Source organism: Thermobia domestica, chromosome 2, assembly GCF_964235325.1.
Source record: "Thermobia domestica chromosome 2, izTheDome1.hap1.1, whole genome shotgun sequence".
Taxonomy (NCBI): Eukaryota; Metazoa; Arthropoda; class Insecta; order Zygentoma; family Lepismatidae; genus Thermobia; species Thermobia domestica.
In genome coordinates, this window is record NC_137455.1 from 77,088,231 (window position 1) to 77,115,730 (window position 27,500).

Consider the following 27,500-nt stretch of genomic DNA (forward strand, 5'->3'; position numbering starts at 1 on the left):
CATAAGTCTTGCAATATTTCCATAACTCATAAAGCAGGATCGTATATACGCCGTAATTTACCGTAAATACAAGGTCAAAATAGCCCAAGAGGTAGTGTGGCAAGCGGACAATTTAACACAGAGGCCGCCACTCCAATCAGTATCTTCAGTTAATTTTTAGTGGCAGTGACGATGAGTGCTCAACAACAACTGTTGCTGTATGAGTTCGAACTCGGACACAAAAATACGGCAGCAATCTAGAACATTTGGAGGTGCAGTCCAGCAACTGTTTGTTTCAGAAATTTCGTAATGGTTGTAAAAGTGTCGAAGATCAACCAAAGTCCGCCCGCCCTAAGGTAACAGATTCTTAGGTCACACAACATGCCATTAAGGAAAATCCGTCTACCAGTCCACGATGATTTTCAAACCAACTTGGTATGTCTTATTTGATTTATTATATTGCATTGGGAGAATCTAAACTCATGGATACAGTTACATTTGTAATTCTCAATTTGTGTTACTTTCTAAAGTTCTAACTATGTCCTTATGTAGAATTACATATTAGATAGTGTTTCTGTTCTATCAAAACCTCTCCTGCCATTTAGGTTATATGGCTATTTTTCTTTTTAATTGGGTTATTTTAAGAAAACCAATGATACCTTTTTGAGGCTGTCTCACAAGACTTATAATACAGTATTGTAGTGCGTTATATTGCATTTAAGCTAACTGGTAAGTCATAAAAGTTTGAAATATTTAACAGTTTTGCAATAATTATTGTTATTTTTATTATAAATTTTAATGTTCCTCTGCTGCGCATTGTTAATAAACTCCCTGGGGCTGCATGCACAAAGAATTGTAACCACCAGGTGGTACGTTCATTGGAGTTGTGCGCTTCCCTCAAAGCCGTTATTTCTTGTTTTCTAGACTCAAGTTCTGTATGTCCCAATTTAAGTAGCTCCGTCGACTGTCGTACTATGATAGGCCAAGCCGAAATTTGTATTATTGTTATTATCACTTAAGTTTATATGATTCCTTTTGTTGCAGACTTGAAGATAAATAGCATTTTTGCATTTTTGCGAAATCACTAATAAAAATGGTAGAGAAGACAATGAAATATGAACCAAAAAAGAAAAAAGAAATTCATGTTTTGAGTGGTTTCACTGGCTCAACGCTTATAAAGCATGCAATTCTTATTACGTTCAATATTATAACGCTGTATAGGACAGTCTGAGGAAGATATTGTTGATAGAAGTAAATGTGAGCAAGACAGAATATTGAACAAAGATTTTTGAATAATTAGCTGTGGTAGTACTTTCAGTTTAGCTATAAACTTGAACCGATTGTAGGTGATTTGTCAAATACTCAGCGCATTTCCATTAAATGCAGAGAACCTAAAAGGCTCTTGAGGTTTGTTATTCGCTTGCTTGGTTTTCTAAATACATCTTTTGTTCGAGCCTTTAGTTACAATGTTGTAATTAATTTTACATTAGTTGAAAGGTAATTGTTCATACAAAGTGCGGGACATGAATTTAAGGACAGATTGTGTAAATTAATTAACAAAGTTTATGAAGGACATGTGCCTTCAGACTCTTCAGAAGAGCAAGATAGTGGCAATGCCAAAAACAGTAGGTGCTGAGAAATGCAAGAATCCAAGAACGATAAACTTGCTGACGCATGCTTCAACAATCTTGACGAAAATTATCTGTAGAAGATTGAAATCCAAGATAGAAGAAGTACTAACAGACGACTAGTTTGGATTCAGAAAAGAAACTGGAATGAGGGAAGTAATACTTGAATTAAGAAGATTGCTAGAAGAAAAAAATTCGAGTTGGAAGAGCAACATGCATAGCATTTGTGGAATGGAAAAAGCGTTTGATAACGTAGAATGGAACAAAAAGATTTGAGATTCTGAGTGAAGCAAGATTGAACTACAAGAAGCGAAGAATAACATATAACCTGTTCTAAAAGCAAAAGGCAACAACACTGGAAGTACAAGAAGAGAGAGAAGAAGCAGCACTTTCAGAAAGGGTTCATACAAAGATGCTCATTGTCACCGATTTTATTTAATTTCTACATTGAAGAATCAGTAAAGGAAATCAAGAACACTCACAGCCTAGAAATAACTGTTCATGGGCAGAAAGTACACATGCTTGAATTTGAGGATAATATCGTAATGTTGGCAGACAATGAGAAAAAAATTAAGGACAGATGTAAACGATATGTAACAGGTACTTAGCACCAAATTCAATAAGATCAAAATAGACATAACCTAGTGGAAGAAGTACAGGAATTCCGTTAACTTAGAAAGTAAAATAACGAGCGATAATACTGCTAACGAAATGTAAAATCCAGAATAGCTCAGACGAAGAAGGCATTTGAAGAAAAACAAGTTTCTAACCGGGAGCATTGGCATAGAACGGAAGAAAGGGCTGATGAAAGCATATGCGTGGAATGTGGCACTATATGAATGTGAGACATGGACACTAGGAGAGGAGAAAGAGGGAGAACAGAAGCCTTTGGAATATGGTGCTATAGAAGAAGGCAGAAAATTAGATGGGCGAACATGGTATCAAATGAAAAAAATATTGGAAATAGTAAGAGAAAAAAATTACTACACTAAAGAATATTTCGGAAAAACAAGATAGGATGATTGGACACACTATGAGATATGGAAGAATCACACTAGTAGCTGCAGAAGGAAAAATACCTAGAAGAAGGCTGCGATTGGCGTATGCGGACCAGATAACAAGATACAGGGGAAGAGAAACTACAAAGAAATGAAAAGCCTGGCTCAGTATAGGGAAGGTTGGAAAGCTGCATCAAACGAATCGAGAGATTGCCGACCTGAGATGACGATGAATTGAAAATAGATTTATAAATACATACATCGCGTCACTTCTAGAACACCATCAAGGAGAAATAATTTAGCCGAAGTTCACTCGACTATTTCCTATTCGTAACTACCTTGAATGATCATTGGGCCGCGGTGGCTCAGTGGTAGAGCGTTCACCTCTGGTGCTTGGGGTCCCGGGTTCGATCCCAGCCCCCGCCAAGTGAACTTTGTGGTGGACAAACACCGTGTGCGTGGGTTTTCTCGGGGTTCTCCCGTTTCCTCCCACTTTCTTCATTCCACCATTTCATTCATTACTCATCATCACCGTCTCCTTTAGCCTAACCGGCATAACCGTGGGACGTAAAACTCAAAGATTTCATTTCATTTTCATTTTGAATGATCATTGAGGTAGACTGGAGATTCTTTGACGAAAAGAAAGAAAGCTATTATTTTCAGGGAAAGTATTACAGACTTAAAAATATGTGCTAGTCCTTAACACAGTAATGCTTGTATGCGTTATCAGGTACCACATTTAATTGGCAAAAATAAAAATTGTTTGGAGTTTTTAACATCCCTTCTTATTTCACGCAAACTGCATGTGATAGAATGTAGCTTTTAACGTGAAATTGAAGCACGTGTGGTCTGGGACCATGTACACACAAATCATATGACTACATCTTGTTTGTTTTGTTATTTTTATTTATTTATTTATTTATTTATTTTTGTTATATTATAAAATCGTTCTTCATACCGTATATTTCGAATAGATTTTCATAGTACAATGCATATATTCTGCCTCATAAACGTCATTATACATTTAAATAAGTTGATTGCGGTTAAGGTACGATATGCAAAAGTTAGCCAAATTATATTCTGGTGATACAACATTGTAAAATGAATTCCATGGACACAGACCAACATGGTGTTCGGATGAGCTGCTCAGGAACACGGTGGAAGAGGGCCCTCGCAAAAACGTTCGAGCCATTGCAGACGAGCTAGGCATACCCATCCACTATCGTTCGGTGGCTCAGTTCAATCAGTAAGGTGAAAAAGTTGGGCTCCTGGGTGCCACATGAGTTGACACCAGCCAACACGAATCGTCGTTTGCAAATGTGTAGTTCTCTGAGTGTAAGGGTTGCAAAAGTGTAGTTCTCTGAGTGTAAAATTAGCCTTGATGAATCTATAATGTACATTGTTCCAGTGCTTCCTGGGGAGCATTAGCGCCCACGTTGAAAACCATTGTCCTAAACCACCTCTCCATCCACAAAAAGTGTTAGTGCTGGTGTAGTAGTCTATGGTGGGAGTAATTTATCATGTCTGAGACTTAACAATGCAGATTATTACAGGGCTGAACTGCATAAAATGCGCAAACGTGTTCAAGAGCATCCAGCAAAGGTCAACAGATATGGTGTTCTCATGTTGCACGATATTTCTCATCCACATGTCGTGCAACGGACGGAGCACGCTCTACAGGAGTTGTAGTTTAAAATTCGTCTTCACCTACTGTATTTACCCGATCTCTCTCCCAATGAGCATTACCTCTTCCAGTATCTCGATAACATCCTGGGAGGGAAGAGCTTCCCTGATTGGGGGAGGACTTTTCGTGTCGCAGACTCCAGACTTATTTCGCAATGGAATCCAATCGTTGGCTGAACGATGGCAGAAATGTCTAGTTGCTAACGGCCACTATTTCGATTAACTAGATATTGTATGTACTTTTTGTCTTTGCAAAGGACACAATTGGGGCAGACATTTCATTCGTATCAGTACAATATAGTTTCAAAATTATAAATGTTGAGTGGTTAAAAAGAAGCGCTTTTTTACTGAACAGTTTTACTGTAAAAATATTCAACAGAGTCTGTACCTTTCTATGTTGCTGTTCATTTAATTTAATTATTTTCTTTCTTTGCATTTTTTCTCCTAAATCGAAAAATCGATTTCTTATTATTAGTATTTGAAAATACATGAGAGTTGTAGTCATTATTTTTTTTTTTTTTTAAAGTAGTTATCATTTCAGTAAATTAGAAAACTGAGATGTGAACAAGAAAAGTGGCTTCACGAAGTCATTGGTAAATGCGAAAATAAAAGGTCAAACAATATTTGAATTTAGATTTTTATTATACGCTGTATATGCGAAAATAAAAGGTCAAACAATATTTGAATTTAGATTTTTATTATACGCTGTATATGGACCAATTAAATTTACTTTTGTATGTCGTAAACTTTTTCGAAAAAAGAAATCCATATATTATCTACTGGACTCTGAGACAATGTGTAGAAACTTTTTTGTTTATTTTTTTGTGTGTCAAAGTAGATAGTGTTGAAATGGGATACATAAAACCATCACACTCATGCTATTGGATGAAAAGAATTAAAACACTCACTAAATTCAAGTTAACGACATCTCTACGGAAGATTACTTTCGGAGAACAATTAAGTCTCGGAGAAATGCTGCAATACTATTAGGAGTTTCATTAAACCATTTTTTTCTTAAATATCAATGTTACTACATTCAATCTCATTACATCTCAGTGTTCTATAATCTCTGAAAGCATTGGTCATCTACACTTCTAGTGTTTGTGCATCAGTTGCATTGTTATTTCTTGTATCCGCAGAAAATACTGCAAACATCTGTATTGCTATTGACTGCACATTACATAATTAACATGCTGTATCCCAACAGTCTCCTTGGTTCTCTTTAAAAATGAAAACTAGTCTTCGTTTTTTACTGCAGCCACAATCAACTTCATAAATAAGTCCATCGGCATTTCTACTCGATCGGCAAATCACATTCCTGTTTGGATGAACTAAAACTTTTCTCTCTAATTACAATTCTTAGGCATCTTCTATGGTATTTTCTTCATCATGATCAAATTCCTTAAAACTTTGAACATCTTTGATATATTTCTTCTTCTTCTTGTCTCCTCTCTGTAGTGATCTCTTTGATACTGTCCATTTTTGTTCATTATCTTGTCTATTCTTCCTTTATCAAACTTCTTTCTTTTTTTTTCCCATTTCTACCGGTTTACTTTGCATAAGTGGCTCTGATTCAGTTCAGTATAGAAAAAGCTCTTGTCATGTTGCATAAGTGGCCGTACACTGCACTTAATTCTGCAAACTTCTTTTGGAATCTGTGAATTGCTAACATTAATTACCCGTGTATTTAGCTTCGAATCATACTTCGTAGTCCTCTTTCTTAACTTGTTTAGTTCTACAAATTTGTTCACCCTTGTACGATCATCGTTATAATAATCGAAGGGACAGTCATACGTACGAGGAGTGTTCAACAGTTATTGTCCCTGATATAGAAGGAGTTGAACAAAAAGATTGTGCTTGTAATATGTTATTCTCTAAAGGTTTAGAAGTGTGTATCAAAGTACAGGGTAAATGTCATTGCTGCCATTTGTGTTCTGTGTGTTTTGCAGGTAGCAAGTGCGTCCAATTTTGGAAATGGAGAAAACAGAAATGTGTGCCGTGATCTCATACTTCCAGATGAAAGGCCAGGGGCACTATTACTCGACACACTAACGATATTAGCGTTAATCGCCGTCTGTGTTAGACCTTCTACTTGGAAGTATGTGTATTTGGCGTGGGAGACCCGGGTTCGATTCCCGGCTGGATCTCGTGTGTTTCGGATTCCACGTTAATCAGTAGGTCCACGTCTTATATAGCCTCGTTGCTGAAAGGGAAGCTAAACTAAAAATCAACTCAATTGGAAGTATGTGATTACGACACGCACTTAGTTTTTTAATTTCATTCCGAACGTGCCTGCTATATGCAAAATACAGCGGATTTGACCGTATCGAGGCATTTCTCCGTACTTTGGCACATATACTTCCGAAGCTTTAGAGTACAACATATTATAAGCACAATATTTTTGTTCAACTCCTTTATCAGGGGATAGTAATTGTTGAACACTCCTCGAATAATAATCCAAGATAAAACAAGAGTAACATTTTCTGTTTCTAGCTGAATATTTACCTTTTGTATGGAATCCAATGCATTGAGTACATTCAACGAAGAGCGCTCTAAAACATGGCTAAGCTAATGATAACCCTGATAATATTTGGCTTCGTTGCTGTTCTGTCATTGGCTGCTTTTTCAAGTTTAATATTCCATAATGATGCTCCGAAGCTAAGGGAGATTGTGATGATAATGAATAGGTGGGAATGATAATGAAGAAAGTGGGAAGAAACGGGATAACGTCGAGAAAAACACACACAGTGTGTTTGTCCACCAGACTGCACTTGTTCCTTTAATCGTCGATTTTCCTGATCCCGTTTTTGATATTTGTTGAGTCCACACCTCAAGTACCTATCCATACAGCTTGTTTATGTTATGTTGTATGATCAGATATCGCAAAACTCCGCCATATTTGGAGAGTAAATGAATGAAATAGTTTAAAGGCTTTTCCAAGGGACACTGATTATCTCCGTCAGACAATTAAACTCATTTAAGTTTCAAAGAAATGCTGCAGCTTATATACTAATTCGAAATCTATCTTATTAGGCTTAACTGAATCAAATACATACTTCTATCAAACTTTTATATTCATAAAAGGAATTTTTACCTCCAAACATAAATATTACTACATTCAGTCACATTATGTGGCAGTGCTGTTGATCGCACCTCGTTTTTCCTCTGTGTTGGAAGGGAACGCTAGACTTCAATCATGATCGCTCTTCTCAGTATGTCGACGAAATCTTATCTTGGAACTACTTAGATAGTACCAGCACTTGCCAACTTTCATCTTACTTGTATATTCAGTTCAGTTTTCTTTTTTCTTTTTTTTTTTTCCTTCCTGAGAAAATACTGAGAATATGTATATTGATATTAACCGCTCGTTACATTAACACAACACCAAAGAAAGAGTTTTAAAAATCAAGTTTTATTCCAAAGCTCTATTTGAAAGACTGTTTCACTTCGACGGAGATTTTTTAAGAAACTGTGGTAATGGTTTCGTTGTAAATGAAAATAGTTATAATGAAGGAAAGCAATTATACATTAGTTTATTATGTCGATATTGCATTGTATGGGGTATCGAATAATGTAGATTTTTTTTTACATTGCTTGTACTTCTAAGTAATCCCACTTCATGCATATGTAAAAATATGGAGCCAAAAATACTTGCATGTAGAAATCTCAGCGCAGTTTGTCTCTCGTTTACCTTTTAAGGAACAATTTCTGGAAGAAAATGAATAAGCAGTCACTTAACTGAAATTAAAACGTTAATGGCAGGACACTTTTGCGTAGACTAAAATAAACTATATTAACTTTATAAATGGATTGATTTGAAAATTAGATGTGATATGTCCAATCAGGTTTTAAAACAACATTGTTACTATTAACGAAAACCGATAACAAGAGTCATTAATGATTCATTAAATCTTGTTTGTTAGTCTAGTTAATGTAGGAGTTATCTTTAACAAATGTGAAATATTGTGGAACAATAAATGGTAATTTGCTATATCCCTATTTTTGTCATTGATTGCACTCAGTATATGTCATATCGTAGTAAATAATTGTGAAGAAACAAAATTATTGCTTAAAACGATATGGGAGATGTGGTGTTCATGTATGGCTAATTTGAATTCACTTCAGTCTTAGGAGTTATAAGAACTGTATTTTTATGTAACGATACTTTTATATGTTTCTGATCTTTTTTTTTCTCTCTAGAAAATTCATATTAACTCGATTATTTTTAACATAATATGTGTATATATAGTAAACTAGGGAGGTTTGAGACAAGGGAGGAATGAGACAATGGTTATAATTCTGTTCACTTGGCAACACTGAAGTTGTTCTTCCTGCAGGAGATAAGGGCCCTCGATAGTCATTTGCTGAGTTGGAATCAAAAGCGGTGGACGCTACAGTTTAGAGCGAAGAATGAAAAAAACTGTTTTCACGTAGATCGAGTAAATGTAGGCTACTACTTATTGAATGTATTTAACAAGTATTGAACTGGATTCTGTTTTATTACTATATATACATTAAAAGACACGAATTTCAATGATCTTTCGAAACACTCGGAATGTAATTTAGAACGAAGTAATTTACACAAAAAAGGAAAAACTGTGAAATGGCGGGAAAGGGAGAGTTGAGACACCTTTAGGAGGGAGGATTGAGACGTCTCAAGCCTCCCTACCAATGACTGTCTCAATCCTCCCATCGTTTGTTGATTGATATGTCTGTTATTTATTTTATTTTATTTTATTTTGCTAGTAAGATAATATTGAATTTGATGCAATTCTAGTAAACAGGGAGAGAAAATAAGAATGTGAGCGTTGGTTAGTAAGCATTTATTTGAAAAGTTCTCGTTAGATAGGGAGCTATAGTTAATTTTCTGTGAATTGACAATGATTCCTCGTTTTATCATTTTCATAGGTCATTCGAGAGACAGACAACGAACCACCAAACGCCGGCAGGTCAAAAATTTCAGTTAGGTTATGTTGGGTTAAAGTAGAGGAGGGAAGGGAAGGGAAGGTTAGTTCAAGATAGATTCGTTTAGAAATATAACGTTCGCCTTGTCAGTGTTTTCCGTGTCGGGGTTTCGCTGACTGCCTTTTGAGTGTTTTTGGTTATAGATGTTTTAATCAGCACCTGAGATATTTCCTTTATTTACCGAAGGTGGAGTTTCAGTCAAACTTTTGCGTTAATGTAAGTAGACTAACAGGGCATAACTAGCATACATGTGAAAGCAATTAACACTTTGTGATTTGATGCAGTGAAACTGGGTGATTGGAATTGAAAATCAAGGATCTTTGTCTCATACTGAGCCCAGCATTTACTCATTCATATTATTGCAATATTAAAGTTAAAGTCTTAAGTCTCTAGTCTTGTTCCAATCTAAAAGTTACAGGAGGGATCCTCAGGAAATTAAAATGATTTGTTTCATTTTCACAAGTTTACAGGGGAACTGGGAAGATATTTTATTCCTCTTACTCATAAATCGTTCTCCAGATAGGTTAAAACAATAGTTTTAAAAGTCGTTCTCCATACAGGCTAAACAGTTGTTTAAATTAGTCCTCTAGCCTTAGTCAACGATTTTGACACAATGTTGTATTTTTTCATCACAGGTAACGGTGTTAGAAACCTACTACAATGCCTTTTCGATGGAAGAAACGAACTGATCGCGTCACAGTCCCAGGACATATCATGGAAGCTGCTTTGCGTGAAGTAATTAATGGCAGAGGTCTACGATCAACCGTAAGAAGATTTGCAGTAGATAAGCAAACTTTTTCTCGTTATGTGAAGAAAGCAAAAGAAAGTGCTCCCTACGAAACTATATCTTATGTTCTGAACAGGAAGCGTTCCCAGATTTTTTTCTGATAGAGAAGAAGCACTTCTTGCTGCAGCAAAGACCCATTACGGACTTTTGGTATTGGCTGTGCGTGATCTGGCTTACGAATATGCTTTAGCTAATCAGAAGAAAATGCCGCCTCAATGGGAAGAGAGACGAAGAGCAGGTTATGATTAGTATTTAGGGCTTATGCATAGATATCCCAATCTATCGCTTAGAACTCCTCAAGCCACAAGCTTATCTCAAGCTACTAGCCTCAATAAAGCTAATGTTTCATCCTTCTTTACGAATCTACAGCAAGTGTTGATGAAAGAAAAGATTGAGCCTCATCAAATATGGAATGTTGATGAAACTGCAGTTACAACATGCACAAACCTCCAAAAATAATTGCAAACAAATGAGCTAAAGAAGTTAGTAAATCAACATCTGCTGAAAGAGGTTCACTAGTTACAACGTGTTGCGCAGTGAACGCAACAAGAAACACCATTCCTCCGTTTTTTGTTTTCACTTTAAACAGTATATGTTGTCTGGTTCTCCAGCTGGAAGTTCAGGCGCCGCTGACGTATCTGGTTGAATGACAAAGGAAATTTTTACATATTTTTTGATCATTTCGTTAAACATTCAGGCTGTTCTCAGGAAAGAAAAGAATCATATATATATATAGCTTTCATCCAGAAAGTCAAGGATAATTATATAATATTGCTAACGATTCCTCCACACACAAGTCACAGACTTCAGGCATTGGATGTGTCATTGAGGAGATTGAAGTGACTCAAGTGATGAAATAGAATCTGAGGATAGTGGTGAACAGAACTACGGAATGGAAGTGAACTGTATGGATGATATTGAAGTTGATGACTTCCTTGTCGTAAATTTTACAACTAAGAACACGTGCGTTCATTATGTTGGACATGGTTTTCCATGGTTATCAAGAATGTGAAATAAGTTTCTTACACCATAAGGGGAGGAGCAAATTCAATTACCCTGATGTGCCAGATTTGGCAAATTTTCCCTTGTATGACATTTTGTATAAGCTGCCATCTCCCTTGTGTTCTGGAGGAACTAAGAGAATGAAGAAATATGCCATTTTCTCAATTTCTTTCGCAAACGTTAATTTGCGATAATAATGAACATTAAAGACGCCCGTTTATAAGTAGGCCCTTGTACAGCAAGTAAGGTTCGGTTTCTTTTGTAGAATTGAGAATATTTGCGTTTGTTTTTGTGAATCACGTGAACGCACACAAATGGTCTCACTTGTGGAATTCATATCGATCCTATAGCTTTTGCCAGTTTTCAATGATTTCTTAAACAAAGCAAGGATCTAACTGGAAATCGGAGCCTCATTTATATTTCACATATGGGCTACAGGATTTCTTTTTTATCATTGTTTTTCTAGAATTTTTAATAATACATATTATAGAGTATATTATCATACAAACATTTTAATTTTGCTCTTTCTCTCTCTCACACCTACATTCTCTAACTGAAGATGGTCACATAGTAAATTTTGCATGTATAAAGGTCTAGATTATATTTGGTCTCAAAAGCACGTTCTAGTCCTAGTACAAAAGAATTATCTTAATTATATTCTAAATCTAAAATATGTTTTTTAAAATAAGTCTGCTTGGCAATAAATCCACATAATTTTGTCAATATATGCAAATTTGCTTACTGTCTCAATCCTCCCTTGCGCATGTCTCAGACCTCCCTAACTTAGGGAGTTTTGATACATTTCGGACAGTGTCAGAAAAATGTGAATAATTTTCTTCGTAACGCAAAACGGAACTCAATAAAATTTACTTATATAGCTGAAACTTCAAACTAACACAAGGCAAAAATTCATGTAAGTATCGTTCATGGTTACAAAGGAAAAAAATCTTATGCGAATTTTGTCTCATACCTCCCTAGTCTCCCCTATAGCTTAAACTACAACTGGTATGCAGTTAAATACTGTTGATCTGGATTGTTTGACCTTATTTTAATAATACCTAAATCATGTAAGAATATCTTTATCTTATCTTAAAATGTGTCACTAGAATTTAAGTATCGGATCACATTTATCTCACGTCCAGGAGTAGAATAACTTTCTTTTTTCTCCTTTTCTTGGTTCAGTGATATGTGAAAAACTGGAAGTTAGCAAGTCGGAATGAAGGGATAAATTGAGACTTAGAATTAGAAATACCATATGTACAAGAGCCTAATAATTAGTGATTCAGTCACTTGCACATGTCAAAAAATTAATATTCCATCCGACATAAAATATTTTGACTTCTGATATTGACAGAAAGCGAAATTCGTGACAGTTTAACAGATGTGTTTAAGGTTTTTTACTAGTTTCTTAAACTTTAAGCTATTTTTAATAAACTACTTAAGAGGAAGCAGGAGTGGATATGGCTCGTATGGATTAAGAGCTTCCATTTAACATAGGATATAAAAACTTTTCATTATATGTTGTGGGTTTATTGATTTTTTTTTCTTTCTTTGTTCACAATAGTTTAACATAAACAACAGATTCGTTAATGCAGCTATACCGATAGAAGTTTTACGGGTATATTAAACTTTTAATTTATTATGTTAACAGTCAATTTCGTTATGAAGTTTTCAATTTAATACAATAAATTTCATGCTTAATAGGCCCATGAAACTTCTATCGGTACAGCTGCATTAACGAATCTGTTGTTTACGTTGAACTATTGTGCCATTTTTTCGAGAAACTATGATAAACTCTAAATATAAGTCAGTTATTAAATCATGGATAAATAACCAATAAAGATTTTTACTAACTATTAGATCTTAGTAGGAGACTTCTGTGAATTGAAATAACTGCATTTGTGTCCCTCAGCTGTACTAAGTATACCGAATGAGAGTCAATCGATTAGTAATTTTTTACTTATTTTTTTTTTAAATGACATTCTTTATTAAAGGAAATTGAAAATGCAAGGAAATATACGGCGGAACTATCTGGTACGTGTTTCCTAGTTAGTTGCTTAGTTCCATTCGCTGTGTTCCCAGTTTTACTCTAAGTGATGAATCTTAAAAGTGTGCTGCTCTGCGCATTCTGTCATGCGATCCAGTCCGTCTTATGTGTGACAGCGTTGCACAATCCCGTAACGACTGTTGTGCTTATTTCTGCATATTCCGTCTCCCTTACAGCTTAAAGTAGTTATTTTTTGTATTATGAACGCGATCTCAAAGCTACACAGAGCTCCTCCGTGGCTAAGCGGTTAGCGTACGCGCCTTTGGCGTGGGAGGCCCGGGTTCGATTCCCGGCGGGAGCTCATGTGGTTCGGATTCCACGTTAATCAGTAGGTCCACGTCTCATATAGCCTCGCTGCTGAATGGGACGTTAAACTCAAAATCAACTCAACTCAACTCAAAGCTACACAACATACCAATTTGCTGCGATATCTATCGTAAGTTACCTATAGAAATATTTTAAAGGCTTATCAGTACATAATTCCTCATTTGTGATTGTTTTTCTTCAGGGTATTACGGAAAGCGGTGTGTGTGAGTTGAAGTTGAAGATCGAAGAACTGGAACGAAATTTAGAAAATTCTAAACACGAGGAATCAAGACTGAAGTCTGCATTGGATGAGGAGCAAAAATGCGTAGCAGATCTGAGATTAGATGTTTCTAAGCTACGAGATAAGCTTGAGGAAGAACGTTGCCATAATAGCGATCTTCTGCATCAGTTAGATAAGGAAAAGAAGGATAGGGACAGTGTTTTGCTTCGTAATGCTGAAGTATCTCAGAATCTGGAGTTATCGAAGCAGCAGGTCAGGAGGAAGGAGGAGGAAATTCAGGAGCTAATTCAACGACGGGATAGTCTTAGTGATCGAGTGGCTGAACTAGAGCGTGGTCTCGCGGAAAGCAAAGAGGTAAGTTGTAATAAATATGTAAATATGTGGTTGAAATGTGTAACAATGGAATTCAGCGTGTTTCAATAAATATCTACTTGTCTTATATTCAATAGGCATAACAGTGGTGGAGGAAGGATTCCCTTGCTCTGAACTCCACATTTCAGGTTCATTAAGTTAAAAATATTTGTCATTTTGACTAATTTTATTATTCTACTCATAGACTTGTTAAGAACGGCATTAATTCGCAATATTCAGGTCATGTTTCCTTGTATTTTTTTAAATCACGTATATCATTTTAATTTCTTACGCACTATACGTGTCTAGACAAAAGTTTTGATACCTATGGTGATAGGTAGTATGCACAAGCAAGTGTGAGCATGGGTGTGGTATGTACAGATTTTATTGGCTATAATCCAGTGCACAACCGACAGGATTTCAAAATGTCTGACACGGGCAATCACATCGCCCGTAAGCGCGTTTATCTATCGTCAATGACAGCACGTATTAGTTCCAATGGAAACTGCTGCTGATAGTACAAAGGCACGTTTTAGGGACGTCATATCAGGGTATCGCTTCGAATTTTTCACCGTGATAAAGTCGGGAGCATGTTGGAGCCACATCTGGGTCGACTTTGCCTTAGGTATGAGGTGAGCTGAATCTTGGTGGGAAGGCCTAGTGGTTATTGGCAAAAAAGGGTATGACCTAGAGGTTCCACAATAGATGTCAGAACATCAGGCTAGTAGTTCACAGCACGTATTTCCACCCCTGTGTCGTAGAAGTGAAGCTTTGTGACTCCATAATTTGAGATCTCCCACCATACCATCACCATGATGGGATGTTGCGCTTGTTACACTCTAGGAGCGATTGCAGCGGCTTCCTTGAATAACATTTCATACATCTGGTCATCTTGGGCGTTCAAGGACTTCACAGTGGTAAATCTTTTCGTCCGTAAACAAGATGTGATGTGAGTCATCTGTGAATTGCTGAAGAAGCTTCTGTGCTTTATTGACTGTCTCTCATGGCTTGTGGAGTCCTTATAATATGTGAACGATCCCTAAAAGTGGATGCCTGCTGACATCTGTGGTCCGGTAGTCGAGCACATTGGTAATCCCAAGTGGCTGTAGGCAGTTAAATATCTCACTTGCGGTCTTATTTGCCATATGCAGATTCACAGCGATGATCCTACTGTCGTTTGTACTACCCCATTCCATGTGAAACAAACAGGGGGCAGTTAAAACATTGTGATCGCAAACAGTCATACTCGTACGGAAGGTAGACTGAAATTTCATTAATAATATTATTTAACAATACATTTTCATTGGTGTTATATGTATTCGAAGGACTAGTTTTCATTTCATTTCTTTTGTAAAATTAGATAAATAGTACAATCGAAACCTTTACTTATGCAGAAAGATAAATATCATAATCTAATCGAAGGATAACAATAGGTGTCTGAAAATTCGATGATGGACGAAAGAATCGTGGAGACTTCAGTATCAATTTCAGGTAGATCCAGCTTGATTAATTTGATCTATAGATGAATAGGTTTTGTTTTATTTATTTTTTTTATTCATTTTTGTTTTTACTTATTTTGAAAGGAAAAAAAATCTCTGATTAAAAAAAAAATCATCCATTTACATGTTTCGATAGTGGTGTTTTGCGTCAGTGATTGTTTTTAAATTTGTTTAAATTTATTTTTTAAAGGATTTGGAGAGGAGAACGTTATCGATGGATGAATTACAGAGAAGAATGCAGGAGATGGATAAAGTAGCAGAGGAAAGGCAGCAGGCGTTGGATGCAGAGAAACGTCTAAAAGAATGTGTTACAGAATTAGAAAATCAGATAGCAGAAAAGAATAAAGTAAGTAGTATTCGGATATCCAATTACCTTCTGAAATTTTATTTTGCCAATGACGTATGAGTAAATGGTATAGTCACCAGCAGAAATGGGCTCTTTTGTGAATAACCGATTGAATTTGGAATTGGCCAATTAGAATAGGATTGTAAGTACTGTACGAAGAATTACGTTGATGTATGCCAAAGAAAACTGAATTTAAATCGGGCGACTTTTTCCGAAAGTATTAACAAAGATCGTTAATGTCAGTTTTTGTTGGTAACTGTACAATTAATACGTTTTATAAATTAGAAAGAAGGTAATGTAATCTAAGGCGTGAAGCAGTTCTACGAGTGTCCCGTAAGTCTGCTCATATAGAGAAAATGAGAAAAAAAAACAAACAAAAAAAAAAAAAAAAAACAATATATTGGCCCTTCTGTTGCACGTATTCTCGGAGCCAGATCTTCCACTCCTAACATTGAATGGTCTCAGGTATGATTTGTGAACGCTCTCCAATGATACACTTCTGTAGATATGCAAAGGGTTGAATGTTCTTAGCGTGTACCAATGCCTTCAAATGACCCAGAGGTGAAAGTCGAAAGGGATCATTTTGGGAATGCAGTCTGTTGATCTCAGCAGCCACTTCTCTCAGACTTAGTGCACCATAGAGCAAAATGACCTGAATACATTCCTCCTTGCTCAGACTCAGTTATTTGCAGCGAAATTTTTTTTTTAAAAAAAGTATGTTTACAGATTTATGGAACATCCTGTAGTCTCACTCAACCATTCTTTTGAACCCAGATCAAGATGTATATGATCATGATCTTTAATACTTCTTATAAAATAAAGTAACGACTTTTGTACTGTAACTAATTATGAGGTTAGAAATTAATTTTGTAATCCAGTGCTATAGATTACTGATCTTTCAGTTAATCTATAAATGATTTTACCATAACTGGCTAACTTCATAAACTAGTAGAAAGTCAAGCTTAACGACGAAACAAGAAACAACGAACTGGGAACTTGAGTTTAAAAGGAAAGAAAGAAAAAATAAAGAGAGTGAGAGAGGGAGAAGCCATGCCAGTGTCAGCATAGGGAATTTAAAATAGCTATCCAGCCTCTTTACCTGCAGCAGCTTGGGCTATTCTGGTTGTTTTAGTGCAAATAGTTAACAAATTATTAAGAGGATAAGTAAAACACTTATTTCATCAATTGCATCAGTTAGAGCAGCGTTTCCCAACCTTTTGTAACTTGCGGCACACTACGGGTGTTACTTGGATTCTCGCGGCACACTTATAGGTATTATTATTTGTAAATATAAAACACAGTGGTATTTTTTCTGTGATTATTGATCTCCTTCTCACAGAGAAGAAAGCTCAATCACTGGTTTTTCCTCGTGGTAAATCATTATGCTTATTTTTCATTCTAATTTAAAAACGGAAAACAGTTGCAATGAAATATTGGACTCAGGTTTTTAAAAATACGCTTTCTTTTTAAAAACTGCATCCAACCTTTTACTAAGAAGGAAGATCACTAAATAACGAACGAACAAACAAATCTCTTTTACTTTTAAAACAAATAGGTAATTTGTCAAAAGGATTACATGGTATTTTAAATTTTCAAGTCACGAAATAGTCCGCAACAATAAAGAAGCAATAATGGTCATAACAATGATAACAAATACTTTTTTCAACGTTAGAAATGTACAGAACAATAACCCGGTATGAAACTTAGAATTGTAGATTCATAGTAGAAGCTCATAGTAATGTGAAATACAAATATACAATTTTCCCTACGTTTTGAAATTTGATTGCTATAAAATTAATAATTTTGTTTCGATTCCTCGCGGCACACCAGCGTCCCATTTACAGCACACCGGTTGAGAAACGCTGAGTTGGAGTTTGTCTGAAAGGTTTCGATCACTTACACTGTTGTCATGTTCACTAGGTTGTCTACCATTTTGTGCACTTTCAATGCAAAGGTTCTAAAATTGAAATAAGACCTCTTAATAAACTGATTGTTTATTTTATTTCTTTTAACGGTGATTTTTTTAAATAAAACAACTGAAGATTTAACAATTCTTCTGTATTCAATAACAACGGGGTAGTCTCTTTTAGATGTAGCTTTTTTTTTTTTTTTTAAGGTAAGTTATAAATTTTAAACTTCAATGCAAAAATTAAATTATAATAAGTAATACAAGCATTATGCGTGTAAGTGTGAATATTATGAGCATTATACTACATTATACTACATTAAAATATTGAGTTGAGCATTATACTACATTAAAACTCAAATTCTGTGACACTTAATCTTAATAAGTGTATGTCCCAGCCGTACAGAGAAACTCTTACAGATGCAATCACTGAAGTAAGTATTCCACTTATTTCAATAATTTAATTAGAAACGGGCCAGTTTCTGTTTTTACATAAATATAAATGCAAATATATTAGAGTGAATATGAATTACACAGTTAAGAATAAGACAGTAGGAAGAAGCTTTAGTATATATATATATATTCATATTCTTTAATTCCTTCTTGGTAGAATCTACGGATTAGATGCAATATAAAACATACAGTATGCTATTGTATTATTCGAAAGAAAATATAATATTTATTCTTGTGGTCTTTTTATAGAATATAAAAGTTCTACAGCAACGACTAAGCGACATGAAGAAAACGCTTCAGCGAGAGCTCCGCTGCTCGTCTCATGCGGCGGATGGAAGCAGCACAAATGAAGCAGCGGCCACTGCAACTGTGTCACCTAATGTTCGGAAGAAACAAGGGACCAATTACCACAAAACAATAGAAGAAGAAGATGACGTGAATTTCAAGTACCTGAAGCATGTTCTAATGAAATTTTTAACTAGTCGAGAATGCGAGGTAAGTGTTTTTTTCCTTTGTTAACCACACTTATTATTTAATAACTAGTTTAAATAATTTCTGATCATTAAAAAAAAACGCTATTAATGTATATTTTCGTGGCCACCCACATATTGTATAATATATTTCCGGAAAATATTGTATAGGCCCGTGTGTATTGTTCTACTTTGACACTTTGACCCCCTTTCAACAGAAATGATGGTTTGTTGTGCCCTCGTAGCTCACACCCCACCACAGCATGACTGAGGCAGAATGAATCCTTGGAGCTTTTTCACCAACTTCTCTAGAGGATGTGGTAAATATCCTGTCAATTTTGTCATTGAAAGTCTCCTCAACACTGAAAATCTTTTCATCAGTGAAAAGGATTCGATGATGCCCATTTGCTGCGTAAGCTTAAGTAAGCGCTTTACTTTTAAAAGCCTCTGGCGCGTCAGTTCGTTTGTCAGGAGATATCCTTTGCTTTATTTGTAAACACGGAGTCCCAGATCGCTGCTTAACGTGCGAGACATTTTCGATATCTTTAGCTCCCGAGCCATAACAGACTTGTTTCCTAACTGGATTTCATCAGACACGCGCTGCCACTGCTTTCGCAAGTTTCGGCGTTCGTATTCGTACTGTGCGTGGACTTCCTTAATATGGGCGATCTTTCACAGATACAGTCCCAACAAAGCACTGGATAGTGCGGTAAACTTTTTTTTTTTTTTTTTATAACTAATTTGCAGCTTTTGGAGATCTCCCCTGCTGATTTTCTAACTGGTGCAACGCTCCATTCCATCTTGAACACTTACAACTGACACCTTTACACTTCTTCAGCTCATCCAACAATGACTCAGGCTTCACGATACCTCGCTTGTTGTTGCTCGCTTGTACGGTCTGAAGTACAGCTACCTTCAAAAGTTTGGACAGTATTTATGGTAAGACCAAGTATAATCTAAAAATGTACATTGAAAACATAAATTTTATCGGGCTGCCAGTGGCAGACAAGGGAGTTGCCTAGCTACCATGAAAGATTCGTTAATACAAATATCTTCAATCACTTTTATTTAAATTATTATATTACTCACAAACCAATGCTTACGCGATCTGACCTAAGCAGGAAAGCCGGTATAAAATTAATAAAGCAATAATTCAATACAGTTTAGTTCCTTCTCATCTCCAAGTATTATTTTCCAATAAATATTACGGTATATTCTAAGTCCGCTAATATCTCCTTGAGCTTCCTTATTGCTGCCATAGACTAACCAAAATTATAAGGATAAAATCAAATGATTGAATTAAAACTATTTTTCCTTCTTAATCTTCATTTGATACTTCGTATGTATCAAGCATTATTTTAATAGAAACAAAATAGTTGCCATATTTTCTAACAAATGGCATTTGTTGTATAAACTAGTCAAGAAAGTTCTGTCGCTTTTTGTGGAGGTCTGTGTTCAATTGGCCCGCACACCGTGAATTGAATGCGAATGGAGACAAGGCGAAGGTCAGTTGTTGGTGTGGGTATATTCAACATACTACTTGGTTGTGGCAGTTCAGTTACACCGTAAACTTGTGTAAGGACATAGTGAACATGGGACCTCCACAGACCATCATATGCTGTACGAGTTCAAACTGGGGTTAAACGCCGCTGCAGTGGGGCGGAAGATAGCCAGGTGTCGTGACTACGCGGACAGTGCAGCGGTGGTTTAACAAGTTTAAGGACGGTGACGAAACACTCGAAGACGCAGCACGTGCCGGAAGGCCAACACATGTACAAAATGAAGATCTTCAGGCAGCAATTGAGGCGAACAAAAACCAGACATGTGAGGAACTGGGACTACAATTCAGTGTGAGTGAAGAAACCATTCAGCAGTACCTCCGTCAACTTGGGAAGCACAAGTTGGGCCCCACATGATTTGACTCCGGGCCAGAAGGCATGAGGCATGGCAAGCAGATACCTGTGTTTCTTTGCTGTCTCGACTGAGGAAGGAGCCATTTATGGACAGGGTGTTGACATGTGATGAGAAGTGGGTCCTGTACGAAGCTCCATGGCTCCTCATCATTGGTTAGCATCTCATGAACCGGTTCCAAAACAGCCGAAAGCCTCACTGCACCAGAAGAAGATCCTCCTGTGTGTTTGGTGGACTGCTTGCGGCATCGTGCATCGGGAACCGCTACCAACTGCTCAGAGCATCAATGCAACTGTGTACTGTCAGCATTTGAGTCGTGTTCAAGAAAAACTCAAAACTCTGGAGCACTTCTGAATCGCAAATGGGTCCTCCTGTTACAGGACAACGTTAAGCCCGACGTGGCTAGGATGATCCGGGACACCATTCTACGCCTAGGATGGGAAACACTATTACATCCGCCATATTCCCCGAACATTGCACCATCCGATTATCACTTGTTCCATTCCTTGGACAATTACCCTAGAGGATGCCAGTTCAAATCCCTAGTAGAGGTGCAAAATGCACTTGATATCTTCTTCGCATCACGGCCCACCTAGTTCTACCGCGATGGAATCCTTTACCTTCCAGAACGTTGGCAGAAGGTCGTCGATACTGATGTTGACTATTTTTTGATCTTCCAGATACATCTTAGATGACATATCGATGTTCGAAGGTGGTGGGTGAGAAAGCGACGGAACTTTCTTGGTTACCTTTATACTTTCATGCAATTTCCAAAATTATTTGTAAAGAAGTTCGTATCCGTAAGTCGGTAATTCAATTATTTCAATGTAAAATTTCTACATGCAATCTATTGAGTAGTACATCTATATTGACCTTTTTTACAAATTATGGTTAGGTTCCGGGCTTTCGTCATATCCATTTAATATTAACAACATATAAATCAAAATTTATTTGATTCTACATTTAAACAGTGCATGCCTAATCATGCATTAATTTCTTAAAATATAATTATTCTACATTACCACCAATAAACCTTAGTCAGCTTCCAAATAGGGCCAGTATCCATGCGTTATTATTAATAACTAAATTAGAAGTGAAAAGTTCTTTTGTGGACAAATATTCTACTTGCTCTTATGTAAAAGTTTGGGGTAAAATAGATCACCGGATTGCAATTGTGAAACAACATTGGAATCCAACCATAGCTTTCGTTCCTGTCATGAATAATCTGAATAATGCAACCAAACTGTACAGATTAAGTATAAATCGAGGGGGCGCGGTGGCTCAGTGGTACAGCGTTCACCTCCGGTGCTTGGGGTCCCTGGTTCGATCCCAGTTCGCGCCGTGTGCACTTTGTGGTGGACAAACACCGTACTCGTGGGTTTTCTCGGGGTTCTCCCGTTTCCTCCCACTTTCTTCCTTCCACCATTTCATTCATTTCTCATAATCACCGTCTCCTTTAGCCTAACCGGCATAATCGTGGGACGTAAAACTAAAAAGTTTCATTTAATTTCATAAGTATAAATGGACGTGAACATAAATTTTAATTTTATTTTGCTATTGAAATACAGTTATTCTGCATTGCCAAGACATGTTTATTTTAACTAAATTGATTTAAATCGGTATAATATGAAATATTATGAATTAGACTAAGCAAAGTAACATAACTTAAGCATTGTATGGCTACTTCCTAAGTAGTAGCCATAGTTTCGAGGGAGACCAGCTATAGAAAGTTAAACTCACTGCATGATACTATCTATATCACTGTAGGATAAACATCCATACAACATATTTATATACTGCTCGTAGTCGAACTGTTAAAATTTACTTTTACCTCGTGTATTGAAAATGAACTTAGCTCCAGCAAACAGTTACTGCTTTTTGATTTTTATTCTGTGCTTCGAACAGCTCTACATTTGCTAACTTGATTAGGGTTCAACCTCCTTTCCCACTACAGGTAAATAATAGCCAATATACAGCCACGTATTTATCTTAAATCTTATCTGAACTTCTCAGAACTTGGATTATATTTCAGTTCAAATTCCTCTTGTGAGGTAATTCCAGTAAACTAACTCGTATTTCAACTAATTTAGTTTGTTCAAATAATAGAAAATTTCAATATCTTACTGCCACAACGAAACTTACAGTACTTCCATTTTGAAATCTCCTTTCAGTATCTTAATCTCGATCCAGAAACCCTTTTTCGGTGGATTAAATATATGGAGTTCTGAAGTCTGTCGTCATGGCAACGCGTAAATTAAACCGCGTAAGATTCGCAATAACAAACGAGATTGTGAAAATAATTCTACCCAAATAATTCTACCCTTTTAATTAATCATCAGTTCTTAAAATCTACCTTTATGAAAAATATGTATTATATACAGTAAAGCTGATTGTTTAGACTTAAATAGTTTTATAATTAAAATAAAATTTGAGCAGTAAAAATAATTTAAAAATCTTATTTTATATAGAATCTCGTAATAACCCCTCCATATTCATGTGCATAATATGCTCATGACGTCATCAATTTCCAATGACGTAAATGTCAACCTTCTTATATACGAATTAAATTAAAACACTTAAAATTATTACAACGCTATAAAAATGAAACTAGAAGTTTTGTAATGGAACGTCAGTGAATAGATCCAGTACAATAGGACGTAAACTCAGAATATTAAGTTAAAACTTGAATTTCATTTAAAATTTACAAAGTATGTAATGTGAATGAAAAGGTGAAGTTATAAATGAGCGAATTATCGGTAATATGTAACGGAATGGGTATGGGCGTTGTTGAATTGAGAGAATGAGCGCAACAGTGGTTTAACCCACATTTTTAAAAATGGAGAAAAATCAAGTTAAACACATGTGGTTTTTTGTACAATATATATATGTACAACGTATGACACATTCAACCACTTGTGGTTGCTTTTGGTATATTGTACAAAAAGCACATGTGTTTAACTTTAACTTGATTTTTCTCCTTTTTTTTTTTTTTTTATGTGGATTAGACCACTGTTGCGCTCACCCCTCAATTGTTAATTTTCATTTCGCAATCAGAAGTAACGGACAAAAATCCCATGACCAGTCATGAGATTTCCTTTCATTTCCACCAGGCGAATGCTGGAATACTTTCTTGAAAAACTGTGAGTTACTGTGTAGGTTAGAGTTCTCACCTTGAGTGCGGGAGATTCAGTATTTGAGTTTTATTAGAGATACAGTTGTTTGGATTGTATGCTAAGGCTTTTAGTTGAATTTTTTAACTTAAGTTTTTTCTTTTATTTTACTCGTAGTATTTAACAAAGTGCTATAATTTAAAACAGGTAGTAGTTTTAAGAAGTTCCTTTAGGTTATATTGTTTTAGATTAAACTCCAAAACAAAAACCTTTAAAACCCCTGAAGAAATTCGTTCTAAAAGTTACCTCTAACTCATTGTTAGTTCTTCAGTGAACAGCACTATGTGTCTGCAATGTATGAAACTGATAAATTAATAATGGCAAGAAGCTCCGTTTTCAGAATTAATATCTGTATTTCTTTGTTTGTTCATCAGGCACAGCATCTTACAAGAGCTGTTGCAACTCTTCTGCGATTTTCTCCAGAAGAAGAAAAACTTCTTCAAGAAACTTTAGAGTGGAAGATGTCTTGGTTTGGATCTCGCCCGAATCTTGGCTATGGACAGACAGCGAAAGCAATACCTCCGAGTTGATGATAGTGGACGGATTTTCACCTTATCTCCTGGACCAGAAACCTCATATTAGTGCACATATTATCAACTACAAAAGCACTTTTTATTTTGTGTAAAGAAAAAAAGTGGGGAAAAAAGCAGATCTTTTTAACATGTTGACGGTTTTTTGTATTTAACTAAGTGTTCAGATAGTGTATATAGATTTGATGTGAGCATAACATGTTCACGGGGCTTTTGTAGATATCTTGCCTTCGTTATAAATACTATAGTAGTTTTGTGGTGAAGAAACTTATAAAAAACATGTAGTTCTTAGAAAGAGCTATCTCAGGTGATATTGTATAAGTGGTTTGGTAAAAGAAAAGGAGTCGCTTTGTAATTTTTCTGTCGAAAATGACTGTGATTGAACGCAAGATTTCTCAGTTTCTTTTATATATATATATATATACATACATATATATACCTATGGCTTTTTATTTACCAAAGAACTTGTGATTGCTGCAGTACTATTATAAGAGAATAGTAAAGCGGTTTTGTATAGATTTTATGTACATAAAAAAAGTTCAGGGCTTTTTTAATTATGAGCCATAATGTTTGTGAAATATTTCTGAAAGCTTAGCTAGCTGTTGAAGGAATATGATATGCCTTTTGTTAAAAATATTTAAAAGATAAAATCCAAGGTTGTAGGTCTGGAAGATGTAAATATACGTTGCGTTTATTACGTATTATATTTAATTTATTACTTAATGTTTCTAATTTTAATATATATATATACATAAAGGATGTAAGCAAATTTAGAAGATTGCATTGTTTTTCATATAAATTATCTGTTAATTAGAAAGGAATAAATTGAAGTAGTAATAATTTTTCTAAAAATAAAAAGATAGCATTGTTAGATGCTTTTTCCTGTTACATGAACTCTTTAAGTTACAGTGAAGTTAGCAGTGATTGAATATTTGTTAAGTATTATAAAGATCTAATTTCTCTGTATTGAGACTATGAAATTTCATGTATTTGCTTTATAAAAATCATAACTGATTCTATCTTTTACTCTGTAGAGTTACCAACTCAATGGATTCGTTTTTTTTTTTTTTTTTTTTTTTTTTTTTTTTTTAATGTGGCGACTAGTTTAGTGATGAGGAACTTTGTTAATATTGTATTTCAAATTATTACGTAACTAAAATATGAAATGACTTGTTTTCAGTATTTCTTATTGAAGCTGGAAATCAGTTTTTCAACATTAACATTACGGAATTATTTACGTTAAGCTGATAAAAGTGAATTTGCAGACAGTTTCCAATACAGGCAGTATGAAAATTACATTCTGTTTTTGAAAAAAAGAATTTAAATACTTTTTAAAAACGTAACTGAATCCAGGAGAAACATAAACATGCTTTCATTGTGTTTTGTGTTCTCCTGTTTTAGCGATTCTACTTTTGTCTTCAATTTCTATCATAACTACAAAAATGTGGCTACTACACATTTAATTTTCTTTTTCTTTTTTAACTTAACTCATTGCTTGAAATTCTTACACTATATCGTCAAAGATCATTGCAAGAAACATTTCTGTTAAGTTCTGGTTTCTTGCTTATAAGATGTAAAATACAGTAACCTTATATGAGAGAAAAATTATTGACAAATGCAAGTAAATAACTAAGTAATATTGTCATTGTCACTTATTTTTATATTGTCAATGTATCTGCACCCCAACTACCTAATCATAAGGAAAAGGAAGTGACTATCCACCCTTCCATTATATACTTACTTTGGTTTCACTGATGTAGGACCCCGTCTAGCCCTGCAGGGCGAATGGAGTAGAACTTGCCTCTTCGGGCAAAACACACCTTCTCTCTTCTCAGTTCTTTTCTCAAAGATTTGATTTAGTTTTAGGACTCAATTTATGTCGGTCGAGCAAGTTACATTAACGATTCTTGTACTGATTGTGTGGTCCAAACAACTAGTTATGTATTTAAAAAAATAGTATTTTATTAATTTATGCTTGCATATGTTTTAAATTCCTTAGTGAAGAAAATTTCGTTCTCTTTACTGTGATAAAATTGCAATTGGAGCCAAACCCGAAAAATTTACCATGATCGAAGCAAATCCTAATAATCCAATTTTGCAGAAGTAGAGGGACAGTTTAATGTGTTTATATCTCAGATCAGGCAAGAACTAACAAAATAGCCTTTACATACTTCGTACCGAAATGTCGAACTTAATTTTTGGAGTGTTAACCGTCATAAGCGTGGGACGTAAAACTTAAAGATTTCATTTCATTTAATTTTTGGATTACAGTGTAATTGCATTAGGAGAATTATTACCAGCAAAAACCATAATTCTGCTAATATTTCTTGGTATTCTACTTTTGATTTTTTTTAACCTCAGAATTATGATCGAAATTGAAATTCAGTTAGCCATCGTAAAAAGCGTCTGAACACACAATCATGGTCGATTATTTTCGTCACTTGTAACAGAAGTTACCAATGTAAGTCAAAATAGATTATAAGTCAAATCAAATATTGGACTGGAAGATAGTAAACACAGTTTGTCTGAAGATGACTGAGAATATTCGTTCACTAGTGTTATGTATGTGTATGTCTGGAAAAGTTGGTAACTCAATTTATATTTCTTAAAACTTCCCTTATTACAGAACCAGTTCCTCAGAATGTCAAAAGACTTTAAAAGTGTTTATTTATAAATGTTGGCAGCGACTAACCAACGTAGAAAATGAGTTAAGTTTCATACAGTGATCATGATAAATTGTTTTAATTGTGTATCTAATTTTATATGCTTATTTCAAACACATTATATTGATTTAAGGAGCAGTTTAAATATAAATGAATTTCTTATTGTTAAAAGCAATAACGTTGCAGTATTTTAATATAATTGTCTGTTGTTATCAGCGCTAGCAATCGATACAAGTGAAGTGTGTTGAAAAAGTGCAATACAGGGGGTAGATCTTCAATGTGTATTGTTTGGGTTGCCTTGAACATATCCCTCATAGGCTGTGAGTGTTAGTTTGTTTACATGTGTATGTCAGTTTCAGTACGATGAGTACCAATAGTGTAACTGTTCACTTTCTGAGTGCTTCACATATGCGTTTCCATAGACTGATATGTGTAAAGGAAAATAAATGAAAGTTCTTGCACAAAACAAGATTTTTTTTTAGGTTCGACGTTTAAACAGAAATGTGCCAAATAAACAGAGCGGTGTCAATAAGTTGGTAATCAAATTTTAAATAGCTTAAATTAA

General features: G+C 35.3%; 1 protein-coding gene across 7 annotated transcripts in view; it reads left to right on the forward strand.

Annotated features, from left to right (window-relative positions):
- The window catches only part of Golgin97 (Golgin 97), an 82,429-nt gene extending 54,929 nt beyond the window's left edge, over positions 1-27,500 (forward strand). For all 7 annotated transcript variants that reach the window (XM_081742167.1, XM_081742187.1, XM_081742160.1 and 4 more), the window contains 4 exons: positions 13,598-13,990; positions 15,677-15,832; positions 18,441-18,686; positions 24,117-27,500. In XM_081742167.1, the coding sequence (XP_081598293.1) occupies positions 13,598-13,990; positions 15,677-15,832; positions 18,441-18,686; positions 24,117-24,272 (951 nt within the window). In that variant the 3' untranslated portion in view covers positions 24,273-27,500. The remainder of the gene's footprint in view (positions 1-13,597; positions 13,991-15,676; positions 15,833-18,440; positions 18,687-24,116) is intronic.